The sequence below is a fragment of the Diceros bicornis genome, chromosome 21 (genome assembly GCF_020826845.1).
Source record: "Diceros bicornis minor isolate mBicDic1 chromosome 21, mDicBic1.mat.cur, whole genome shotgun sequence".
Classification (NCBI taxonomy): Eukaryota; Metazoa; Chordata; class Mammalia; order Perissodactyla; family Rhinocerotidae; genus Diceros; species Diceros bicornis.
Window position 1 is genome coordinate 23,384,617 of NC_080760.1, and position 27,632 is coordinate 23,412,248.

The 27,632-nt window shown below is 36.7% G+C and overlaps 1 protein-coding gene across 1 annotated transcript in view; it reads left to right on the forward strand.

The window, feature by feature from the left end:
• Nucleotides 1-27,632, forward strand: part of ZFPM2 (zinc finger protein, FOG family member 2) — a 442,887-nt gene that overhangs the window by 283,198 nt on the left and 132,057 nt on the right. Inside the window, exon 5 of the mRNA XM_058564775.1 lies at nucleotides 6,385-6,496. Coding sequence (XP_058420758.1) covers nucleotides 6,385-6,496 — 112 coding nt within the window. The remainder of the gene's footprint in view (nucleotides 1-6,384; nucleotides 6,497-27,632) is intronic.

The following is a 27,632-nucleotide window of genomic DNA, read 5'->3' on the forward strand; positions in this document are numbered from 1 at the left end:
AAAGTCAGTGTAGGCCAATATTTCCATCAGATGATATTTCGAGTTCTTTTAAAAGGCTGTAATGTCAGGCTCTTCTCATGGGCCATATTTTCCTAAGACTTCTAGCTCTTCCTAAGCCTCATTTTGGAAATCTTCAACAAATATTTCAAGCAAAATTTGGAATCCCTAAGACAGCATGATGTCACCAGTTTCTTGGGTTGGAATTATCCTCTGTTCTTTACCTTTGGGCTGTCTACTTTTATCTCCATTAACCTTTTGGCTTGAGTATAAACATTTATTGAAGGCTTCCTCCTTTGTCGGTCCAGTAACTCCAAAGGTTAGTGAGAAGTGGATGCTAGTTTGACCTCTTTTATCTACATTAGATGATTCTAATTATTCCTAAGAAATGACACTTTTGACCCATTTTGTCCTTGTCAAGTTTGTGTAGTTGTAGGCTGTCTAAGCCTGAAACTCTGGGTTCAAAGAGTATCCAGGAGTGCAGATTTTTTAAACTTACAATGTGGAGCCTCAAAAGTGAACGCTATTTCTTTTTCTTTTTAAACATTCCAGTTTAACTGAAATTCAAGGCTCCTGTTTTGTACCTTGATTGGGTTTATTGCTGAAAGAGACTCCCTAGATACAGATCAAGTGCAAACGTTAACCTGTAAAAACCCCTAGGTTATTTCAATACAGAAGAAGTGAAGAAAACCTTTGTATAAGTGAGAATAAGCTAGGTTTTGCTGAGGTTGCAAGCAACTCTAATATCACAACAGTTTTTTATATTAAAAAGTTTATTTCTGTATCATGCTCCATGGGCATTGTGGTTACCAGGGCTTCTTCCTTAGATGCTTCTTGATCACGTCAGCAAAGGCAAGGCATGATGGTGAGTCCATTGGTTCTTATAGCTTCTGTGTGGAAGTGACATGAGTCATTTCTTGCTCAATTTCATTGGTCAAATGAAATCATATGGCCATACCTAACTTTAAAAGAGACCTGGAAAGTGCAGAGTGGGAAATAATTGATAAATAGCACTAATGACTACCACTACCTTTAAATTGGATAATAAAGAATTTTTGTCTTGACTTCTATGCTAATCACTATAAACAGTACCAGGCCTGAGAAATAGTATGGATTCAATAAACGCTTTGTGTACATTTTTAATTTGTTTATTCATGTAGGTATTCAAGAAAGGTTTGACATGCCTCTACGTGTACTAAACACTGTGCTGGTTGTTTTATATGACAAGCTTTGAGATAGAAATTATTATCTCCATTTTGCAGATTTGCATTCTCAAGTTCAGAACTTCCACATTTAAGTGATTTTCCAGTCACAGACCCTGCCAGTAGCATGTATCAGAATTCAAACCTATATCGTCTGACTCCAAGAACAGTATTGTTCTTTTTGCCACACCTCAACTGTGAGGTCAATGGTGAATCAAGAAATGTTTTAAATACCCCATTATAGAAGCAGGAATTGTTACAATGACCACTGTGTGTTTTCTGATGCTTTAAGGTGAGAACATTGAACATACCCAATGATTTTGGAATGACAATGTAGATTTGGTGTTATTCCAGCTAAAGGAAAATTGTTTCACACCTTTGAGCACACTTGATAAGAAGTTGTCATGTTTTTAAAACTTTTAAGTCAGTAAATCTGAATGCTCTTTGTATTAGTTTTCTATTGCTGCCAAAACAAATTACCACAAATTTATTGGCTTAAAACAACACAAACTTATTAAAGTTCTGTAGATCAAAAGTCTAGTATGGGTCTCACCAGACTAAAATCAGTTTGTCAGCAGGATGCATTCATTTCTGGAGGTTCTAGGGAAAAATCCATTTCCTGTTCATTCAGGTTGTGGGCAGAATTTAGTTCCTTGAGTTTGCAGAACTGAAATTCCTGTTTCCTTGCTCCCTGTAACTGAGAGCCATTCCCAGTTTCTAGACCCACTACATTCCTTATTTCACGGCCTCAGTATGCCATCTTCAACAGCGGCAAAGGCAGGTGGCATCCTCTTCATGTTGAATCTCTTTGAGCTACTGTGTTGCTTTTCTCTTCTACTTTTAAGGACTCATGTGTTTAGATTTGGCCCATCTGGATAATCTAGGGTAATCTTACCATTTCGTGGTCCTAAACCTTCTTCATATCTTTAAAATCTCTTTTACCAAATAAGGTAACATATTCACAGGTTCCAGATGTGGATATCTTTGGGGGACCATTTTTCTGCCCACCACACCTTTTATATCCGCTCTCTTTTCTCAATACGTTGTGCCAACTGTATCCTCTGTAGGATGCTAGATAAACATCTTGGCCTTACTTTCTTCATTTGTGAAATTAGAGAATTAAACTCACTGAACTTTAAAGTTGTTTCCAGCTCTTAACATTCTAGACTTATATGAATCCTTATGCTAGAAAGAGACATGGGAAAGTGAACCTAATGATCAATGTGGATATTATTGTTATTTTCTATTCATGGACTTTGCTGGAGTGTAGATTTCATATAATCCTGACTAACTCCTTCCTTCTCACACTTGGTAATCTTCTTTGAAGGCAGGCAATCTCTACAAAAGTTGACTTCTCCAGAAAGAAATTGACTTACTTCCTCAAAAGTGTAATAACTGGTCCCTTGAGATTTTTTATCTACTTATTATTTACTTTACAGCTTGAGTATAGCTTTCAGCAAGTCTGCCACATTTTTGCTTTTGCTTTATTGATTCGGAGTAAAAGAAATTGTTTTCCCTTCAGTTCAATTTCTTAACGTCAGATTCAACCTGAGCCAAGTTATAATAAATGTTTCCAAAGTGTTAAAAGTTGTAATGCCTAACTAACTTACCATTAAGGAAAAATATTAAGTAACTATTTTTATTTATGCCACGAAATTAACTCCTTTACATCTTTTTTTTTTTTTTTGTGAGGAAGATCAGCCCTGAGCTAACATCAATGCTAATCCTCCTCTTTTTTTGCTGAGGAAGACCGGCTCTGAGCTAACATCTATTGCCAATCCTCCTCCTTTTTTTTCGCCAAAGCCGCAGTAGATAGTTTTATGTCATAGCTGCACATCCTTCTAGTTGCTGTATGTGGGACGCGGCCTCAGCATGGCCGGAGAAGTGGTGCGTTGGTGCGTGCCTGGGATCCGAACCCCAGGCCGCCCATAGCGGACCACGTGCACTTAACCGCTAAGCCACGGGGCCGGCCCAACTCCTTTAAATCTTAATTTGCTTATGTACAAAATGGAGAAAATGTTAATACGTAACTCTTGGAGTTGTAAAAATCAAAAAAGATAATTCAGAGGAAGTACTTAACATCTGACGTTTAGCAAGTGCTCAATAGATGTAAACCACTAATATTGATTTTTTGCTTTTTTTTTTTTTTTTTTATTGCTGGTGGAGGTGAACAACTCCTCCTATTCGCCCAGGACTTTCCAGTTACAGCAATGAAAGTCCAATATCCTGGGAAACCCTTCAGTCCCAAGAAAACCTGGGCGGTTGGTCACCCTAAGAGTGGTAGTGGTAGTGCTAAGTATAAATATGGACTCTGCCTTCTACGAGCTATTTGACCTAAAAGAAATTATTTAATCTTTGAGTTGCAGTTTCTTTATCTGAAAATATGTATGAAGACTAAATAAGTAAGGGAATTGTCTAACAAAATACTTGCGTGAGTAGCATAATTAGTAGTATCCTTATTTTTCCTGCTGAAAGAATCTTTACTGGCTTCCTTCTGCTTAGAGATTTCAGCACAGAATGTTTTGCCTGATAGGAAAAGCTCCTTTAAGATCTACCCTGCCCTTCCAGACACGTATGCTATGTCCCTTCCACTTATCAGTAATCATAATATAATATTAATGATGATGATGATGACAGCTAACGCATATCTAGTGCTTTCTATGTACCAAGAACAGCTCTAAAGACTTTATAAGAACTTAAACCAGAGTCCCAGAACTACTTACTATTTCCTGTACTCATGACTGTCTTCTATACTGTTCAGACTTTGCCCATGCTGTTACCAACAATTGCAAATTCTTCCTGTTTATCCTTTAAGATCCTGCCCGAATGTCGCCTTCTCTATGATATATTCCCAGAATCCACAGGGCAGGAGTTTCTCTCTTGCCCTTCATTGACCCCACAACAATTTACACATGGCGTTGCAGTCCCTACTGTGCTACTTTTTGCATTATGTTAAGCTTTTTTTTTATGTATCTATATCCTTCACCAAAAAAGACCCCCTCATATTTCTAGCACCAAGCACAGGACTGGGTTGGTTGGTTTGATTGTAAAATGAATGGAGGATCAATTGATTTACTTTATACTAAAAGATTCTCTAAAGAACTTGTGATCAATATCTATTTTTCATATTATCTGTGGAAAATTGTAAAAGCTGATTTACTGTGTAGAAATCCATGTGGCTTTAAGGAATATGGAGTATAAAGATTAAGTAATTTAAAACGCATGTCTTTCCCATGAAATGAGAGAATCCAGTAGAAATGGGGCCAGGTGCCTGTTGTTGAAATCTGTTATTTAAAATCAAAAGAGAGCAGATGTTACAAATAAGACCACTAAATCCCTCATATACAGATTTATCGAAATGATGGACTCTCTCCTGTGACTTGTTCTGCTCCTACTAGGAGATCTGCTGACCCTGATCTGTGGACTTACTTATTTCTCTAGTAGTAAAAGGAGCTGAAATATGCATAATTAAGACTTAGTATTTAATTGGATATTGATCACTATCATTTCAGATTGAAGAAGCCTGCTTGTCCTCAAATTCTATTTTTAAAATGTAAATAAATAAAAATGGTCACACTGATAACTATAGGGATAACGTGATAACATTTTTGCCTAGATTGTTAAAAAAAATTATAATATTATATAAAATTACTTCTTTCCTACTGAGATTTCAGATAACTGTTTTCCATGGTTATCGATTTTGCCAGATGTTAAGATATGTGGTTGAAAAATTAAGACTTTAAAATGAATCAAAGTATGAACATGAAAAATCAGTATACTAGTATTTCTTACGATTGATCTGTTTTACCACCTTAATGTGTTAATATTTGAAATATTTTTTTCAGATTTCTTTTTTAGTTTATCCGTCATGGTTGATTTTTCCATTAAATAGTATATTTTATGGTAGTTTTACCTCTTAATATAATTGATACTTCAAGAAATGGGTTAGCATTCATTTTATGTGTAGTTTTTAATATGGCTTTGCAGTTAACAATAGATCCATGCCTCGTGTGCTATCATTGTTGTCATTTGGTGGATAAAATGGGTTTTTCAGATTCCTGAGAGACTTGAAATGGCCAGATTATGTGGAACTCCTCAAGTGAATACTTGTTAATGCCAATTTGGGAAATTTATGATAGCACATAACATGTGGGAAAGTCCCAGAATGGGCTGAGATCTCTTTGGCAGGATCATATCTAGGAGAAAATTCAGTTCAGAAATTACCTTGAGACCCTTGTATTGTACTCTGTGTTGTGGTTTCATGATATTTGATAGACAGAACATGGGCTGGTGAATGATAAATTTCTAAATGCCAGTTCACTGTGACTCGTCGGGAAACAACCATCTTGCTAAGACTGACTTATTTCCTCCCCAGTTTATTTCCTGCCATGGGAATTTATCAACATTGTTAAAGAAATAATTTGGGTGCCAAACAGCCTAAAATGATGAACGTTTTGAGCCTTATATTTAAAATGCACACTGAAAATATTTTGTTAGAACTATAGCACTTGTCTCCCTGCTTCTATGCTTCTCAGAGTGAGGGATGTCATGCTTTAGTTGCTCTGCATTTGAGTTTATTCACAATTCCTCTTTTATAGTCTTCCTGGAGACAACGTATGGTGAATCGTTAGCATTATTATTATTTCAGTTACAGTCAGACTACATATCCACACTTAGCAAAGGGGGTTGGGTAGATTTCATTATTCATTCAGAATAAATTCCTACTCTAATATAAATGTTGCTCAGGATAGAGCTTTGAAATGGATCCTGATTCTTTAAATTCTTTCCTGTCTGTTTCAGGAAATAGTGAGATCCTGTTGATAGTAAAGTACAATGTGTCTAAAGTTCACTTCTAAACACTCTGCTCTTTGCAATGAAAGTCATCTGCATTCTCTTTATAATTCAGAGCCACAAGAGATCTGTCTAATCTTGGAGATCTGATCCAGTATCATTTAGGAAAAAAAAAAATCCTTGATAATAATTCTACCATTCAGATTAGTGAAAGCAGTAAAGCTTTACAACTTCTGTCGTCTTAAAAAGATATCATGAGACAGGGGAATAAGGACTTGGATTATGGTTGGAGAGATTTAGTTGTTTGTAAAAATAAAATGATTAGTACAGTTATTATTCAAGTTTTTAATCAACGAAAGCAAATGGCATCTGTTTGTTATCATTCTTTCCACAGAAGACAAAGGCTCAGGTCCCAATGGTGCTGACTGCTGGTCCCAAGTGGCTACTGGATGTGACTTGGCAAGGAGTGGAAGACAACAAAAACAACTGCATTGTGTACAGCAAAGGTAAATGCGAGATCATTTCCCTCTCTCTTTGGAAGTTTTGAAACCTGAGCATTGCAAAATAGCACCAAATGAGCTGGAATGGGAGTACAAAGTCAAATTTGATTCTCTCTCTTCCTTTTTCCCTTATGAATCTCTCTAACCTGTATTTGCAGCAAAGCCTACTGTTTTGTTTCATTTCTTTTTCTGTACAACAGAAAACAAAAAGTATTATACCATTAACTACTTAGCACCGTACACATTTTCCTAAACTCTATTTGAGTGGCTTGACTAGTACCTTCCTTGCTGTTAGTTTTATTGATAGCCAGATTTAATGGAATCCCAGATTCCTCTCTTAGGCATTATCTATCAAAAAGTAAATTCCTTTTGAAATTTAGCAATTCGGGTCAAGGTGCTTGCTCCAGGAGGCACTACATTCCAGCCAGTTTCTTGAAATCAGGCGTGATGGGAGGACAGCTGAAAAGGTAACCACTGCACAGACTGAGAATTCTTCCCTGTGGTGATTTCTGAAGGGCAGGAGGCAAACAGGAAAGAGGAAGCAATGGCTTGCAGAGCTCTGCCTTTGATTTGCTCAGTGTGACACAACCTAACTGCGTCATATAGCTACGTCCTGGCAGCAAAGGAGTCACAGCTCCATGATGGCACATACTGGGATCAACTCTCGAAAACACAGGCCCTTCCTCGTGTGTGGTGTGGTTTGGGGACACTTTTCTCCATATTCAAGTTATGGGCCCTAGCTCTGTACTCTTACAGTGAAATCCCTAATCTCTCTTCTTTGTAAATATTGCAAAACCTTGTGCTTCTCATGTTTAATTTCTTTTAGCTTTCTTTTTTAACCAAATAGACCTACTGAGATCAAAGTTTTAGTTGCACATTGAACCTAGAAACCATAAAAGCATACAAGGGAACAAGCAAATAAGCACCCCTATCAATATATTAACATATAAAACACAAATCATAACATCAAAGACTCTTAAAAACTTGCTAGAAACAATTACAACTTGTTCCTATAATCATTACAATTTGTACACTTATAAGAGGATTGCCTTTAAACTACCATAAGCCTTTGAAAGTTGAAACACCGGAAAGAGGGAATTTGCAAGCTAAAAAAACAATCTGCACACCAGGATATGATTATATTCCTTTTCCTTCTATAATTACTGGTCCCATATCCACTCATTTTCTAACCCAAAATACCTGTGGTAGGCTGGTGGGAGCTTTCAGCTAGGAGGGAAGTGAGATTTTCCCAGGATGTGTCAATATGATCTATCAAAGTGGAAAGAAATAGTATAGTAAACCAGCTTACCAACACCCACGTTTAGAATGCAAAAAATAGAAAAGATGCCTTGGATTATAGGATCAATTACTAGGAATAAATTGTTGTACAATATCTTATCTCCCTGATGGCAATATAATATGGAAAAACCAAGAGAGTAGCCGTTCTCCTGTCATAATCCAAATCCACTGCATTTTTAAAGCAGGCATTCTTTTATGAGCAATGATTGCTATATTGTTATAGAAGGAAAAAAAATAACAAGTGTAATTCCATCTTCAATGTAGTAGTTTAATTTGAACATATTTATGTGTTTGTATTATGGTTGGATATACCTTAAGGCTTTTGGCAATAAACCATTTGGAGTAATTTATAGAAAATTATTAATTAATAAATTAACTCATAAAGCTTGCATTGTATGTGCTAGCCTTGTACGTTGATAATAATAGCCACCATTTGTAATGCACTCCTGAATCCTCTCCTTGGTACTCCCATACCAAATTGTGTTCATTTCTCTCATTGTTCTTCATCGTCTTATTTATGATCATTATTTTATGTATTCAAGAAAAGAGTAAGTAAAAAGTTAGCTATTTTTGCCTGCCTTTCCAGGCAAGGGCAAGGATTGTGTCTTTCTGTCCTTGGTCTGTCTTGTTGCCCGTGCAGAAACAGCACTAAATAAATATTGATTAATTGACCAGATAAACAAATGATGAATGGTTGTCAGAAACTATAATAGACGTTTCACATACTATGATGATGAACCATGAATTCCTGCTGTTTAATAGTTTTTAACCTACAGAAGATAATTTGATATTGTCCAACTTACGACAACAGTTGGTATTGCAGTTGAAATAGCAGCAACTGCAGTAACTACTGTATATGCATTATTTCACTTAATCCTCACTTAATACCCCCATAACATACTCCCTACCCCATTTTACACAAGGTGAAATCGAGACTTTGGTAGGTTAAGTAATTTGCTATGTTCACATAGCTAGTAAGTGGTTGAAGGGGAGTTCAAACACACATCTGTCTAACTTAGGGTCTGAGTTATATTAGAATATGTTGTCCCTGCATGATGCCTTCAAACAGCTCAATGAGATAGGTGCTGTGTTTCTCTTTTTACACAATTTGACATTGTGACTTACAGAGGTCGTATGATTGTCCACAGTCATGGAGAGCTGACAATGGAGCCAAATTTGAATCCAGGTCTTGACAATTCCAAATCCTGTACTCTTTATACTGTGTGACTCTGCCTTTCCCCTTGCCGCTGTTACGTGATGAGTAAATTCTCTCAAACCACTCGGGCTTTGATGTCCAGAAATCACAAAGAGTGTATATTATAGTGTGACACTTCCTGAAGTGCATTCCGCAGAACCCTAAGATTACAGAAAGAGCCCCATGACCAAGTATTGCCTATCGTGGCCTCTCTTGAAAACTCATAATGCCTGCTGGTATTAATGCTCTGAGAAGTCCTGTAGTAAAAAAACAAAACAAAAAACTTATTTAACTCATTTGACCATATGATGTATATGTATATTTTTTCTGTTTCCAATGGACATCCATTGAAATTAGTGCTCTGGATAACACACTTGGGCAAACTCTGCCACAGACTCTAATCTCCTGGATGAACTTCAGAGGCCTGATGCTAATTCCTGGTATTCAGCATTAGATGCCTTGGGAGGGAGGGGATAGCTCACCCAGAGTATGTCCCAAAGTTCTGTGAATACCTTAATATTCTGGGATTGTAGTAGGGATCATTCAAGTCATGGAAAATATGACCCCAGGAAGTGCTCCTACCAGGACCCCATGGGCTTTGTAGCCATCTGTCTTCACAGGCTGCAGGTATGATAAGCTTCCTCAAAGTAAAAGAGTTTTATAGTTGGAAGGATTTGGCAAGTTAGATTTAACAAGTATTGACTTGAACATCTATAATATATGAGGCATTTTCATAATGTGTATGTTATTTCTTAGTTGGAGTTCATTTGTTTTCAAGTGATACAAATGCAAATGAAATTGGCTTGTGCAAAAAAAGTTGAAGTGTGTGTGTGTGTGTGTGTGTGTGTGTGTGTGTGTGTGTTGAGGGTAGGGGAATTCATCTACTCATATAACTCAGAGTCCAGGGGTATTCTGGACTTCGGGAACAACTTGATCCAGTTTCTCAAACTTTGTCCCCAGGCTGCCTGTCTCTATCTTCTACCTCTTCCTTTTTTGTGGGCTTGAATCTCAGAAATGCTCTCCTCAGGTGGTGGGAAGCTCCAGATTTCTTCTGCCAGCACAGCAACTCCAGTGAGAAGCGCTTTTCTTGGGTTTGGGTTGGGGCACATCACATACCAATCCTTGAACCAATTAATCACCAATTAATGACTCTCCCTGGTAGACTACCATCATCCTTAGGACTAAAGAGTAGAATTAATCCTTCATGAGCCCCTAGATGGAGGAGGAATAGTTCTCCAGATGAAACCCGAGTGCTGCTGCCCGCACATGCAAAAATGGTTACTTGATGGGCTAACATCCATGCACTCAGATGCAATGCATTGTTCCTAACATCTAAGAAACTCTTACTGAAGATGAAAAATAACTGATGCCAAAGTTGCATTTCCTTATTTTGTTTTCTAGCTAAGAACCCAAACTACTTATGAATTCTGTGTCAAAATCGTTATCATAAGACCTCGCTATCTGAGAGTAGATAATATCTATTTACAAATAGAATGTAAGTTGCCTATGTGTGGCATTCTTTTAAAAATGCCTTGACTGTGAAATTTTTGATAATATTTTCATATGGTGTGTAAGATAGGCCACTTAATGTGTAACTACTACTATTTAAGAGATGTAAATACTCTTGAAGTGTTATTAAATGTAGCCCAGTAGTAAAATTAAATATAATTATAAAGTTTTCATTTCCAGGGTGTCCATCAAATAATTATTATAAAATTACATTATATCACTTAGTGCTATTTGACAAACTGCCATCATCTTGTTTTATCAAAGTAAAAAAAGTATAATATTTGGCATTAATATTTTAATCTGATGTACTTTTTTCTTGCCTCAACTACCCCCTGTCATTCCAGAAAGTAATTAGCTCATCCAGACATTGATGGACCAGACTTGTTGGGTCATCTGTTTTTTGTGATTATTCTCAACAGGCTCCAGATAATTCTAATTTACTTATCTCCAATGGAAAAATACTAAAAAGCACCATGCTGAAGTTAAAGTGAGGCTGCTGGAGGGGAAGGAGGGTGAGCAGAAGTCTGCCCACTGACTCCTAAAATCCACGGATGCCTGTTGAGCATCGGAGATGGACTTCTTTTCTTTCCTGTATAGCTTTATGTTCTTAACTTTATAGCATTTACCCAGTACGGTGACGTTTCTCATGTATGAAAAGTAAATAGGTTACTTAGAGTTTTGTGTTTTCGAGTACTCAAAAGTAAACAGAATATTTCTTTCTATGTGAAAGCACAATATCACTGTAAAAAACTGTTGCTCATTGTAAAAAACCTATGGAACCTTAGGCAAATCACTTACCCTCTCTAAATCTTGATTTTCTCAGCTGTGAAAATGGAATAGCAACGGCTATTTTGCAGGATTTTTGTGCAGAAGCACCCATACACATAACTGCATATGTTATAAATGTTATACTGGTGATTATCTTATACTCAGTACAGTTTGTCCTTGTGGTTATAAGTCAGGACAAATTTAGAGGAAATGAAGCCAGGCCTCCATGTTGGTATCAAGCAAGTGTCCAATAAAGCATGATCATCTGATAACAGATTTACAGCCAAGAATTCCCTAAGTCCCATTCAGTCACTGTGAACCCACAGTGTCTGCAGAGAACTGTATCACAGAATCATTTCTGTGTATCACTGAAGCATTTGTCTGAAGATATTATTGGCTTTTTTTCTTTGGGCACATGATATTTTTATTTTTAATGAAAGTCTTATATAAAATGCTAGTATAAAGGTAATAATGATGATAATATTAACACTAGTAATAGCAGTTACCATTTATTAAGCACTTATTCTGTGCCAGGCATTGTTTTAAACACTGTATATACATTTTCTTATTTACTTTTACAACAAATTAATCATGTAAGCAGCATTATTCCCACTTTACAGATGAGTAAACTAAGGTTTAGATAAATAAGTAGTTCAAGAATACATAGCTCATACATGATGAAATTAGGATTCAATCTTGAGCCTGTTGACCTCAATTCCCAATTATACCATTAGCAGAGTTTTGAAGATACTGTTTACTAGGCCAAGGTTGCAGGTTATTGCTCTTCTTTGCAAATTTGCATACATGTTTATCAGCGAAACTTTCTTTCTCGTTCTGTGGTTTGGCTTTATTTATTTATTTACTTTTTTTTTGGTGATGAAGATTTGCCCTCAGCTAACATCTGTTGCCAATCCTCCTCTTTTTGCTGAGGAAGATTGGCACTAAGCCAACATCTGTGCCCATCTTCCTCCATTTTACAGCATGGCTTAGTAAGCCTGGGATCTGAACCTGCAAACCCCGGGCCACCAAAGGGGAACACACAAACTTAACCACTACGCCACCAGGCTGGCCCCTGGTTTGACTTTAAAGAGAAAGTGTTCGAGAACTAAAACAGCAGTGACAGCAGTAGTATACGCTAATTCCTCTGTTGCTTTTAAGACCACAGCAATTTAAAGTCATGTAGAAGACCAATCTCAAAATCATACTATGACCATCTTCAAAGTTCTGATTTTGCTTGTACATACAAATGTAACCATGCAATTAATTCACTTAAGACTTCATTGATTATCTACTATGTTCAAGGTCCTATACTAGGCACTCTTGAAATGATAACAGAAATTCTAGTATGACCCAACTTGAGTGAGCAACATTCTGTACATCAACTGTAAAACAAAGATCGTTTATTATAAGGACCCTTGCAAAAGTCTGGACTATTTTCCAGCTTAAAATAGAGGATCTGTTGCATGTTATTAGAATTTTGAAAGAACAGCCCTGTTTAACATGGCAGCCAATTTTCAAACTAGCCTACAAGTTAATGTTTAACTTTACCTAAAGGGCCTAATGTTATATAAGAAACTAATTTAAAAGGAAAAAATTGTGCTCATATTTTAAGTGTTTATTTAACCATTGTGTAATTCATAGAGAAATGTATAACTGTTGCCTAGTTTCATGGTATTTTCAGAAGAGGGTGGGTGCCCGAACCAAATATTTAATGGTGGGAATTATAAAATCATAAGGCGATTAAGTTAGCTAGTCGCAGAATTCCAATATTGCTTTTTAAATGACTTCAGGATATAGGAGGTACTAAGGTTATTATCTGTTATCAGGAATACAGTGGAATTGTACTACTGGATAATAACCAAACAAACTGACACAATGTAAAATTACATTATCAGTGTGTTAAAACAAAATTGCGCCCTAAAGGAGTCCACATGCCAGCTCAGAGCTGCAGTGTAATTATGCTTAACTCTGATAATTAAAATACAACGGAGATCAACAGAATCATTTTCATTAAGAAAATTATTAATGATGGTATAACAGTAATTGATTGCAGAGCACCACAGGATGACACGATGCTGAAAACCAACATGTTTCATGAACATCTGAGGCTTTTTCTGGTTATGTTCTGTGACGAGAGATGTTTTGAGGAGTGAGCAATTCATTATGTCTGTTCTAGGAATCAATGATTATAAAAATGGCTGCTTTAGAAAACCACCATTTTGATTCAAATTGTCATTTCTGAGGGGTTCTTAAGGTCAAGACAAGTGACCCCACTAGTGACTATGTTATTTACAATGGAACTATCTGTTGCAAATTGCAGAATGACAGCAACTTCAGCCACTATTGGGTCTTCTGTCATTTCCATTTCTTGCTGTGCATTTACTGCTTTTACAATTGTGTGAATGATTTACTGATATTATTTCAGTCTGGGTCTGGTCGTACCGAATAGTTTATGTCCTTAGTTGTTATTAATGTATACAATTTGTTTTCATATCAAAATCACTGTGAGTTTCCTTAATGAATGTAGGTAAATAATCCTGCATAAAAATTTTATTCATTTTCTCAATGGATTAGATGTGTTATCATATGTTGGAGAAAAAAATATCCTAAACCGCCCTGGATCCATGCATGAATGAAGCTTCTGTCTCTTAAAGGTAAAAACCCATTTAGGATGCTGGCAAATGATAAAAACTAAGAATATATCGGTTTTATAAGTTTAAAAATGAAAAATGAAGAGTGGGGTCTTTTGAGAGGTGAATCACTATCATTCAGGGATGTTAGCTTGTCATTCAAAGAGATGCTAATCTTGAAAGCTACCCCCGAAAGTATCTTTATCAGCTAAAATGAGGGACAACTCTTTAGGGCAGATTTTTTTCAGAGTAAGATACTGTGAATACTTCTTTAAAACAGTATATTACATAGAAGAAATTATTATATTATAATTCCAAGTGAAAAAGTAGAATATAAGGTTTTGTGCCTAGTATGATTATAATTATATTGAAAAAGTGTGTGCACAGGGAAACATACTGGAAAGAAATACCTTGAAATTATAAAAGTATTTCTGTAAAGGTGGTAAGATTTGGGGAGATTTTTCTGCATCCCCTTTTTAATAATTTTCTTCACTTTGATTATTTTTCTTGTATAATTTAAGAAAAATATTTGCAAATGAAAATCACTTTGTCTTAGCTACATTCTCGCTCTTCTTTTTATACAACCCAAACTCACAGAACAAAGAAATCTTTGGCTTGCCCACAAAGTGTCCCTCGTCCATAGAATTTAAATCATTTCCTAGTGATAGAATTATTTTTCTTTAGTATCTCTATGAATGCCCTAACACTTTGTGTTTCATAAGACAATTTTCCAGGCAAAAAAAAGTAACTGGGCACATGCTTTGTGCGTGATATGGCCCAGGTGTCATGAAGGATACAAAGGAGTATGAAACACCCCCCTGGCTTAAGGAGCCTATTGAAAGAGTTTAATTGATGAAGGTTGCATAATACTGAGTTCAGTCTTACACGGTCAAGGCAAAGTTGACAGAGGATGTAGAATTTTGGTTGGATATTGAAGGTTTTATACAAATTTAAGAAATGGGGGGAAAGCGTTTGAGGAGGTTGAAACTGTGTGCCTAAAAGCTTACAGGCTGCGATGCATCCAGTCTTTTCACGCGAGTGTCAGTGCACATTTTAGTTGGAGCAGAGAATTTACAAATGAGACCAGTGAAGGGCAAAGCCTCCAAAAGTTTCTGAGGGGCATGTTGTGGATGTAGTTGAATGCTAAGTCTGAAGATCTTATCCTGGAGGCAATGGAGAGCTACTGAAAGTTCTGAGGTGCACGTGCTCACATTGGGGTTTCAGTAAGATTTTTGTGTCAAAGGTTAAGCTCAGCTCCATCCATTAATAAAACCAAGACTATTTGTCAAGGAAATAATGTTGGTAGCTACACTTTTCTAGAAGGTAGTAATAAGTCATCCACCTTAATCTGCTCATTACCTGCCTCTAACAATTTTTCAATTCCAAATTCACTTTCTATCCCCCCGCCTCACCACCATTGTTGTTCCCGTCCATCAGCCTCCCTGACCTTACTTCCAGCTTACCTGACTTGGTTTCCATGGGCCCATGATTCTAGACACTCTCTGTACCTCCTCAACCTTCTCTCTCTGGCCTTTACTGGCCTAACAATACGTCCATTCTGGTCAGTCCAACTCTCCACTTTCCCCTGGCTACATCCAAGCAGCAGAAGTTCGGTGAATTAATATTTATGCTTAAAATAGTGCCTGATCCACAATGAGTGCCATATGAACATGTGGTCAAAATAAAACAAATAAATCACTACCACCACTAACAACAACAACAACAAAATAACAATGACGAAACCCAACACTGATCAGTTTACATTCCATTTACCACAAGGTGAATGTGAACCCTCTGTGTGTGTAACCTGGCAATACAGATTTATTTTTCTAGTCAGTCTTCAAGGTAACTATTTCATACTTCTTTCTCCCCAAATATATAACATGCCTTGTTAGATAATGACCTTCCTACTTGCTTCACGGAGAAAATGGAAAAGTGGAAGCACGTATAACCCTCCAATGAACGGCTTCCCATCACAGTTAGACTGATTAAGGGTTGATATGGCCCATGGGACCAAATCTGGCCCACTGCTTGTTTCTGTCAATATAGTTTTATTGGAATACAGCTACAATGATTTGTTTATATATTTGTCTGTGGCTGCTTTCATGCCATAATATCAGAGTTGAGCAGTTGTGCCAGAGACCATCTAGCCTGCAAACTTAAAATGTTTACTATTTGGCCCTTTACAGAAAAAGCCTGCTGACCCTTGAAGTAAGCCTACAGTTATCACCTTGGCCTAAAAGGCCCTAGGTGATCTGCCCCAGGATACCTCTATGGCTTCATTTACTACAACTCTCCAACTGCTCTTTTCCAGTGGCACAGGCCCCCTTGCTTTTGCTTGAAAATACAAAGAATGCCTTTGCCTCAGGACCTTTGCACTGTGCTCTGCCCCCGCACTGATTCCTCTCTTGCTTCATTCAGAACTTTCTCCAAATGTTGCCTTCCCAGAGGGTTTACCTAACTACTCTGTCTTTCGCTCTCTCTGTCTCTATTTCTCTCCTTTTTCTCCTCCATATTAGGCTACTATAACAAAACACCATAGGCTAGGTGGCTGAAACACAGGCATTTATTTCTCACAGTTCTGGAGGGTGGGGAGTCCAAGATCAAGGTGCAGGTGGATTCAGTGTCTGGCAAGGGCCCTCTTCCTGGTTTGCAGATGGCCACCTTCTTGCTGTGACCTCATACAGTGGAGGGAGAGAGAGAGATCTCCTTCACATCTCTTATCAGGGCACTAATCCCATCATGAGGTCTCCACTCTCATGACCTAATTACCTCCAAAGTCTCCACATCTTGTACCATCACATTGGTTGTTAGAGCTTCAACATATAAATTTGGGGCAGGACACAAACATTCAGTCCTTAATATCTTCTATCTCGTTTATCTTCATATCTGGCATTTTAACATTTATTTTAAAATTTTCATATCATTCTCGCATCCCCAGAATGAGAGTTATTTAAGGACAGAATTTTGTCTGTTTTTAAGTGGTGCATGGCACATAGTAGGTGCTTGTTAAATACTTATGAAAGAATGAGTAAATAAATGAATGGGTTGCAGCTTTTTCTTTAATATGGAAAGCAATATAAGGTATGTGCTTAATAAAGTTCCCATAATTATCTCCTTGACTTTGTTCAACTTTCTGAGATATCCTCAAATTTTATTCTTTAACTTCACTGTTGTGTTTTTAACTATCATATTTATAATTTACAAGAAGTCTATTGTTCTCTGACTATTCCTTTTTCTTCAACGTCTTGCTCTTTTCATATGGATTTTCTTTCTTCTGTCTCTGAAGATAGGAATTGGAGGATGATTAGGAAGTTGTGTGACCTGTGCATTGTTTCTTACTTTTTCCTGCCTGTTTTGGTCTCTGTATTTAGTGTTAAAGCTTTCCTGCAATGGCTATAGATCCATGAGTATCCACTTTATTTTCTAGGTGTGGGGCACTAAAGGCTGAATGCAAGAGCAGCATGAGTAGGCAGGGCTTGTCAACTGGTGGGTTTTGTGTAGGGTCATAGGATGACAACCCAGCCATGGTAATAAGGTCTCCAAATGACAGTATATGTAATTTTTTTGTCTTACCGTGGTTAGCTTCTCCAGAGAATGCCAGTCTGCTCTCTGAGAGTTATGACCCTTGCAGCCAGCAATCTGAGGTCTTAGTGGGAGAGTAGGACCAGGTGGTGCATTGGGAAAGTCCTGTCCCGTTGTTGAGAATGTAGCTGTTCCCTTAATCTTCTAATTCAGGTGACACTTTAGCATCACCCTTTGCCTGTGTCTCTGAATCTAAAGCTTCTGTTCCAGTTCTCTGAAGACTAAGTCTCCATCTCCTAGCAGAGTAGGGCAAGAATGTCTGTTAGCGCTCCAGGGAATAGCTGAGCACGTGGCGCTAACAGCTTTACCACCATCTTACTCAGAATGCCAGTCCTGCGAGGTTTAGGTCCAGTGCTCACCCTTTCAAGGTACCAGATGCCTTTACTTCTTGATCTTTTCCAGAATTCTGTGGAATAAAGCTACTTCTTGTTGGCCGGCTGCTCTTCAAGTACTTGGATTTTAGCTTTCTGTGCTTTGCTATGTAATCTATCACTACATCAATTTTCTAGCTTCCAAGATTTTATTGACTTCTGTTGCCTCCTCTGCCCCGTCTCTTTGCCCTTATCATCTTTTTTCTTCTTTATTGTCGTGTGTCATGTGAGTGAAAGGGAGTAGAAATGAATATATGCAATCAGTTCATCATACTTAACAGTGTGCTTTTCTTAGGCAAGCTTCTGCAAACTTTTCTGCACTCATTCCTTTGACTTCCTAAGTTCCACCATCTTCTTTCCTGTTTAGTTTCTGCCTTCACGACTCCATTGAAGTGACTCTCACAGCTCTTCTGTGGTTTACTTGTTGCCAATTTTTCGTTCCACTGCACTTGATCTGATTATCTCTTTCCACAGCCAGTGACAGATTTCTCCATCACTGTCCACCTATAAAATTTGGTGGTTCTCTAGTCTTCTTTCTTCTTGTTTATATGTTTCCCCTGGGTTATCTCATGTATATTTTTTACTACTCCTTATAGCCTCATTTCTCACCCATCCTCCACCTGTACCCTATACTCCAATTATACTCAATTATTTAAAATTCCTCAATCCCTGGCTTCCTCATGTGTCTTTGCACATCATGTTTCCTTTGCCTAATAAACTTCTAGACACCTTTATCATTGCTAACAGGCACCATGCAAGACTTAGCATGTATCAATGCCTCTAAACAGCCTTCCCTGCCCTATTTGCATAAGGGAAGAGCTCCACCCCAGCCTGTGCATTGTCCCAAGTTGGATGTGAACACTTCAAATGCAATGACTGCATTTCTCACCTCTATAACTCCATAGACAGTACATAGTATACACTCACTGAATTTTGAATTATTATTTAATGGCTTTTATGATGCATCAGTCAACAGAGTAAACTCTAGTATGTCTTGATTTAGATTCAGAAATTACTAGTGTGGAAATCATTGAAAATCCAGTACCCGAAATGCTATTGTCTCCATATCTAGAAAAGTATTCCATGCTTTAGCAAGCTTTTAAAAATGCTGGGGAATCAGGTACAAGAGGATTTCTTTGGAATGGCCCATATATACATAGCATACATTTTGCTATATCAGTTAGCATGAAGGTGTACAAAAGAATTTGGAAAAATTAAAATCCACATACATGCAAAAGATGCTGTCAAACCAGAGGGTTTCATTTAGCATCTTTGCACACCAGCCATGCCAAGACATTGGCTCACTATTGCTGGGCAGTTCTTTCTGGATCCACTTTACTTTCTTCTATCAAACAGTAACTCAGCGCTTCACTGGGGGAAAGTCAGCCAGACCTCAAGTCTTTGCTTTGAGACCTGAAATTGGATGCCTTTCATTTTACCCTCAGTATATAAGTCAACCCTATTTTTGAAGGTTATTTTTAAACTTAAAAGGTCACCTTATATGCCATGACATACAGTAGTACTTCAGAGAAGATATATTCTCATTAGTCTGTCTGAGGTCTGTGAGGACTGTCAGACAACAGTGAGTCAACCAAGACAGTGTATCGTAATGTTGCAAGCAAGAATATCCCAACCAAGGGAATGGATCCGAAATACATACATTTAAGTACAAACTGATAAGATCTTTCTAACTATCTATGTAGTTCTATCTACTGTCCATTGAAATTCAATGAGAATAAATTACTTTAAGCCAGTTTTTCCTTCAGAAATCTAGTATATATCATCACTCTCTGGTCTCCATTGTCGGTAAAGATTTTCAAGAACGAATACTCTCCAGTTCAGCACCCTTTATTTTGTGCAGTCTTTCAAGAAATAGAAGTTTCAGAGGTTTCTTATGTAAACAACAATTTCAGAATATTTATCAAATATTTCTAATGAGGAATTTAAGGTTTCATAATGAATTTGATCAAATGAGTAATGTATGATATTTCTACTCCTTCCCCCAAGAAGATATAAAATTTATCAATAAACTAGTAAATAATAATTTGGAGTCTCTCTAAGTCAGAACTCGTTTCGTAATGCAAATAAAATCTTAAGGGTTTTAAGTATGGTTTCTGCTATCTTGCTGTGTTTTGAGTTTAGGTTTCTGGATTAAATTGTTAGGGTTTTTTTTTTTTTTTTTTTTTTGGTGAGGAAGATCAGCCGTGAGCTAACATCTGTTGCCAGTCTTCCTCTTTTTGCTGAGGAAGATTAACCCTGAGCTAACATCTGTACCAATTTTCCTCTATTTTGTATATGGGACACCGCCACAACATGGCTTGATGAGCAGTGCATAGATCCGCGCCCAGGATCCGAACCTGCGAACCCCGGGTCACTGAAGCAGAGTGTACAAACTTAACCATTATGCCACCGGGCCGGCCCCTAAATTGTTAGTTTTGTAGTCAAATATTCTCAACTGTCAAGTCCAGAATGGCTTGATCTTAGGTCTAGGGGAAAAAAAAAAAATGGCCTATGAAAGACATTTAGGCCAAACGATAGTTTAGAAATATTTACCCAATAGTTTTGCATTTTGGCTAGAGATACAGATAAGAAAGATAGCTTTGTATCAGTGAGATGAAGTAAGGAGAAAATGTGTATGAGAAAATGGACAGGTTACTTTTTATATTATCCGTGGCTTTAACTATACCTTTTTAGTCAACTATCTCAAGGGAAATTAAGATAATAATCTTTACACACATATAAAAATGAAGTGAGATTATAAAAAGGAAGGCCATTACATGAAATTTAGGGGTTTATGTTCTTCGATTCATTGAAATATTACTTAAGTACCCAGTATATGCCAAGTAGGGAATCTTTTAACTTTTTGCAGTATGTTCAAGTTATGTTTTACCTTGGTATGATGCTAGAATATAATTTGTCCATATCTAAATTATCCTTTTTTTTTTTTTTAATTTAGCTAATGTCTTGCTACTTAATATTTGGTCTGCCAATCAGTAATGTGGCATCAGCTTTTTAGAAATGCAAAACCTCAGGCCGCACTCAGACCTACTGAATCCACATCTGCATTTTAACAAGATCCTAGGTGATTTGTGCGCACATTTAAATTTGGGGAGCCAAGGTCTGCTGATTACTGACATGACTTTAACAGAAGTATACACTGAGGGATGGAAACAGTTAACCTTGCAGTATGCTAGCATAATATCTCTCTGAGACTTGTGAATTTATTTGCAAATAACAAACACAATTGTAGAGCATGAGAATATCATAAAGGAAAAATAAGAACATTGAAAAGTTCTTCCTGTTTTGTCTTTAAATATATAACAGCTTGAGTGCTATCTTTTTTGGCACTCCCCCTCATTCCCACAAATGGGATTATAGAAAGGGAAAGAAAAGAAAATGCTGCTGTACTCTATTTAATGGGAACATTTATTGCTGTTTTTCCTCTTCTGTCCAACACCTCTTAATTTATATTAGGCATTAAATTGTAATGCTGTTTCTTTTCATGGTGAAAATGTCCCCGCGTGTATACCTTTAAATCAATTCATTATTATTTTGCAAAACAAAATGCTAAATAAGTACTTAGGGGAAACACAGGCCCCCTGACCCCTGGAACTCTCTGGAGGCTCGCCTCTGTAATCCTTCCTGCACAGCAAAAGAGGAAAAAAGAGAAGGAAGAAAACAAATTTGCTGAGCCACACATTTCAAGTTGTCGACAACCCCATCCACGAGAAAACAGAAGAAAATATATATGCTCTCTGTCCTGTCAAAAGGCTTTCGCCTTATCTTGAGAGACTGTCAGGGCAGGAACATCGGTGAATGGACAGGAGTCTATTAAATTAATAAGCTGCTGGATGGTGTCTGGAGAGTTATGATGCTCCATAAATCCAGTTTGATCATGGTGGACAAGGTTTAAATCTGCAGACTTCTAATACACATACAGTTCTTGGATTGGATTTGAAGTTTTGTGCTGGAGACACAGAGATAGTCCTGCAGCATGTGAATTAAGATTTATCTTTTTTTTTCCTATCCCTGTTTTTTTTCTTACACTACTTACAAAAATGAAAGCACCTTAGGGATCCCAGCAAATGTTACGGCTGGAAATGAAAGAACTGTTGTCAAGGTGAAACTGTGACCTAGAAGCCTAAAATCAAACCTTGGTCGTTCTTTTCAAGCAGCCCCATCAGAACCGAGTGTGAAAGGTCTGTGTGGAAGGAGAGATGCTTGAACTTATCTGTAACCTATTTTATAGTGATGCCTGTCAAATTCTACTCGTCTATATTTATGACAGAAAGAAAACTAATGGTGTCAGATCTGCCCTATAGTAATAAAAAAATCAGGAAATATTTTCTTCACCCCGTTAAATAAAGTCCTCTGATATAGCCTTTACGGTGATATAGATTTATTTGAGTTTTCAGCTTCCAACCATTTTAAGCCAAAGAACTGTGTTTTATTATTCAAACAGATTCCCAAATAAACTGTTAACTTTAGGTTGAGAACAACTTATTTACATGGTGCTGATAAATAAAATCCCTGGAATAAAAAATGGAATTTGTTCAAAATCATAAAATTCTCCCTGCTGAGTCAGTTTATTACACTGGTTAAAATATTCAAACCATGAGGAAATTAATTATATGTTTACTTCATCAACTTATAATTACTGTTATAAAGTTAGACCTTGGAACATATTTATGTTAGAAAAATCTAGAATGACATGCTTTGTTATAACCAATGCTACACGCCCGTTTCAACGTATTTAAGTCACCATTAGAACACTTTATTGTAGAATCATCTAATTCACACAACTCTACTATAACAACATGTTAAATCATTACAGAGTCAGGGAGAGTGTGTGCAGAAGGAGAAAGGAGTCCACCTACTCTCAGTGCTCACTGTATTCAAAGCCCTGTCCTGGACATCGAATCATTAAACACTGACAAATATCCTATGAAAGCAATGAGATTATTCTGTTTTATGATGGGGACATGGAGGTTCCCAGAGCTTACATAACTCGCCAATCACAAAGCTAACAAGTGACAGCTCAAATTGAACCCATCTCTGCTTTTCATTCATTGATTCATTTGTTCAGCTTTTTATTGAGGGCCTACTATGTGCCAGGAAATTTTCTAGGCACTGGAGTGAACAAAACAGACAATAATCCCTGCACTCGTGAGCTAACATTTTTGGTTAGGGGGCCAAAAATAATCAGTAAACTGATTCAGAGATCCAAGTTGTTCACACATACACACACACACACACTCCTGCCTCCTTTACATAGAACCCACTAAGGGGAGAAACATGAGTTCGTGGATGAACCCCTCTTAGTTCCTAAAAGCATCTACTCTGGGATTTCCTAATTGACCTCTGAAAATTATTGACTCTTTCAGTGAAAAATTGTGGACTTTTTCCCTCCTAACTTACTAGTACATTTCTGAGTATTAATGTCCTGTCCTGTATCACCAATGTACTGCCCATTAGTAGTCAGAGATTAAATAGATACTTTGACAATTACCTCATCCAGTTCAGTTGCAAATGCATCTCCTCTGTGTCACTCTCTCCTCCCACCACAACGGTATTATGTCCCTAGCCAGGAAGTGCTTAAGAAAACAGATGAGTCCCACACTGTGTCCTGCAGGTCAGAAAATTCTGGCTTTGTGGGAGAGATAGGAGGGGTAAGTGTACCAAACCAGGACACTTAATGGGAACTCCCTGCTTCTGGTTTTTCAAGTTCAATTCTAGAGGCTGTGTCAATAGAAGAATCTCAGCTGCTTGTAAAAGCAGGAAGGAGACCACTATTATGTTTGCTTCTATTGAGATTCTAACAGGACTTGAGAAAAGAATATTGAAAAGGTTTTGAAGGTTTTTATCTACCAAACATTCTATAAACAGCATCTCCCTGAAAGCATTTACTTGTATTCTGATTCCAGTTCCAAGTCCTAGGAACAGGGAGAGTTTGGGATCAATGTCTGAGGAAACACTCAAGAAGTATTTGTTGAATGAATAAATGAACGTTTGACTTCTCTCTTCTCCCTTCCCTTTTTGTTTTGGCTTCTTAAGTGTAAAGTAGAAAAAATAGATTGGGTTGGGAAGCAATAAAATAGATAATTTATATTTAAAGGGTGAGATAGGCTGATAGCTTTCTTCTTGTTACTGCTTTTCTATCCTCATGAGATTTTGTGGTATACAACAGCAGCTTTGTTTTGCGTGCTACCAAGGTGTTTCTCATGCCAAATACACAGAACTACATGAGAAGCATACCTGGTTCCACATCTAGCCTTCTGTACAGAGACAAAACATTTGAAGCCAAAAGGCAAAAAAGAGAAACTAAAATTTATTGAGCACTTACTTTATAGCATTGTAGTATCCATTATGCAGCTACTGTGCAACAATTGCTATAATTATTTTGGTGAAGAAACTGAGAATATATTTTGGCCAAGGTTATATAGTTTCTGAGGGATACAGTCAGAATTTGGACCTAAGTTTGTTCACAAAACCACATTGCCTACAAATAAAATGGTGTCATTCCTACCCATGCATTTATCTTTTAATCATGTTAAAATTTGACCCGCCTCCCAAATTAGTAAAACAATTCAGCCCACACTGGCTTGAATCTGAACAAAATATAATTTATTTTGAAAAACACTGAAAGGTAGGAGATGAATTATTGTATAAATAAAAATATTCATAAAGCATTTTCTGGAAAAAATCCAAATGTAATTAATTCTAGTTTCTTAATCTGGTTTTTTAAGTTAATTTTGGCATACAGTGAATTAACATACAATGAAATGTACAAATCTTAAGTGTACAATCAAGATATGGACTATATCCATCACCCCAGAAGGTCTCCCATATTTCAAAAGACAACCACTGTTGAGTTTTATTCACGTAGATTAGTTTCGTCTATTCTTAAACTTCATATGAATGGAATCGTATACTTTATGACTTCTTTTGCTCACCGTAATGTTTTCGAGACTCTTTCATGTCATTTTGTGTATCAGTAGTTTGTTCTTTTTATTGCTGACTAGTATTCCGTTGTATGACTATACCACCCTTTGTTTATCCACTCTCCTATTGATGGATATTTGGGTTGTTCTCTTCACGTCTGCAGCAATGGGTTCCTCAAAAGAGGGAACCAGTTTTTATTGACAGAGTCTGGAAGCCTCTGGTATCTATGACCTCAAATCAGAGGACATTTTGACTTAAAGAGGTCTGTCAGAAAAAGAATGATATGAGTCAAAATCCTTTGCTCTTGTATTTCAGTGACCTTCAGATCTTGTTGACCCTAATCAGTCTTCAGGAATCAAAGCAAACTGCCTCTCTACATTTTCCCATACTGCCAATGCTGTCAGTTATCTTCTTGACTGCCTAACCAAAGTGATTCAAAGATGAATGAAATTTAAAGATGTTCCAATGGTCTTAGTGTGTGAATATACATGGGCTTCTTCACTTTTCAGGTCTTTATTTCTTTGTCTTATTAATTGCCTTCCACAAAGCAACAGAGCTATCTTAAAAGCACTTTGAAATTCCTGGATGAAAACAGCCAACGCCATGGAAAATATCAACATTATTATATCAGTTAATAGGCAATTGAAGCTATGAAAGGAATAACCAGAAAGACAAATGAACGGCCGAGAGGTAAAACAATTATTTAAAGGAGAAATAATGGGTAATAGTAACCAGGGTTCTGAGAACAGAAACGTGTATCAGGAAGAGATGGATCTTAAAGGAAAGTGGTACACTTCAGCTTAATTAGAGGGCTATGAAAATGGACACTACCAGACAATATCAGATAGCTTTGGTCTTCTTTATATGAATTAGTGAAAGCATTAAGAACAAGCATAGAATATACCTTGATCTGCATTTTATTGAAGAATATGCACTATTGCTGGAGAAATAAATTCTTGAGAAACTTCTTAGAATCTAAAAGCTCAGATGTTTAAAAAAAAAAAGAGCAAATAAAAAATAAAATCCTGAGAAACAAGAAATCATACAGTTAACAGCAGTTGGCCGCTATGCCCTAACCTTCAACTCTGAAAGTATGATGAACTAATGTGGTTGATCTGTTAGTTGAAACAAATGTTCAAAAATGTTGGAACGGAAGCATATGAGACATGAGGGAGTGAAGTGGTTCTCTGGCCAGCCAAAAAGTCCACTGATATTAGAGGATGGGCAATTCATTTAAAAATACAAGAATAAATAAATGATTTTACTATAAAAGTGAAAGAGGTAGCATAAGACAAACATAATTACTACTAGCTATTTATAACAAAGTTTCTTTTTTTTCTTAGAAAAGGCTATATAGATGTTTGTATGGAGTTATTTACAAAATGTCTTTAAAACTCTAAAGAATAGAGTAAGACACAAAATTTGGAATTTGCAGAATTACATTTCGATAGAATTATGTTTTTCATTTAGATAAACTATTTAAATATTTAGAGGATAAGGATGATAATTTCTTCAATAGTTTACATGAGTTTAAAATTAAAGTATAATATAGGAATTTACCAAAACACTCTGTTCCAAAAAAAAAAAACCCAGAAAGATTAAGGATAGATAAAAGCTTTTTACACATTAAGATTTCTTTCTTAAAATTCTTCATGAGATAAGAGTTAAGTAACTGCTAGCATACATTAGGAAACATAAGTGCCTTGGAATGGAAAAAATGTCTTTTGTTTTATCCTGATACTAACAAAGAGTTTGGAAAAGAAAGATAAACTCTTTCCAGAATTCTTTAGGTTGCTCTTCACATTAATTTGTCTTATGAATAAATCAGCCAATCTTTGAAAACTCCCTTGCATAAAGAAACTGGAAACTGTGCATCAAATACATTTGTTAATTAAACTTAGAAGTTCTCTTGGGATTAGAGAGCCGTGGCTCTACTCTTTAGAGTATGGTTTTCACTTGTTGTTTTTCATTTGTTGGATCCCTAGTAACATCTAGCTTTGCTTCTTGTATGGTTTTCATAGGGGAAAACCTTACTGGAACCCCAGCCAAAGTCCGCTTCAGCTGCATTTCCATTTTAAGTATCGGAGCTTACAACCTTGTAAAGAAAGTCCAGAATAGGCAACACTTTCTCTTTCTGTACTAAAAAAGCTGTAGACAATAGTAGGTAATAGTGATAGAGAAGAATGAACTCCCACCCCCACCAATGAATTAAAGCAAGATGCTAAGGGCAAAATTAAGTATTGTATATGTATTAGAAAATGACTGACGACAAAGAGTAGGTCTAAACACATACATACATTCATACGTATACATATGCATAGACATATTTGTATAAATATACCTATATGAATATATACATATATGCAGACAAACATGCCCTTTCTTTAATAATCGTAGCTAAATTTGTTAATTGTGAAAATGAAACTTCTAGTATCACCATGCCCCCTAGCTCTGCATTAAAGTATTATTTTAGCTTTGAATAATCGATGGTTATTGTGTAATCTCCTTAAAGCACTGCTACTACATAACATTTCAGACCGAATGTAGCATCATAGAAGGCATCAAGACTGTAGACATAAAATAAATGGTAATCAAAAAAGAACATAAAACAATGCCTTAAATATATCATAGTGGTCTAAAGCAGCCAGTCCATCTTCCTCATTCCCAGCACCATCAAGAGGGCTGACACTAAAAAAAAAAGGTTGGGGGGTAAAAGAAAAATTATACTTTGAGTTGCCAAAATTCAAAAGCAGAGAAATACCTCAAATATCAAAAACAGCGAAATTGGTATATAGTAATAGCTATAATTCTGATGAAAAAACTTTCAGTCTAAAATTTGTAAA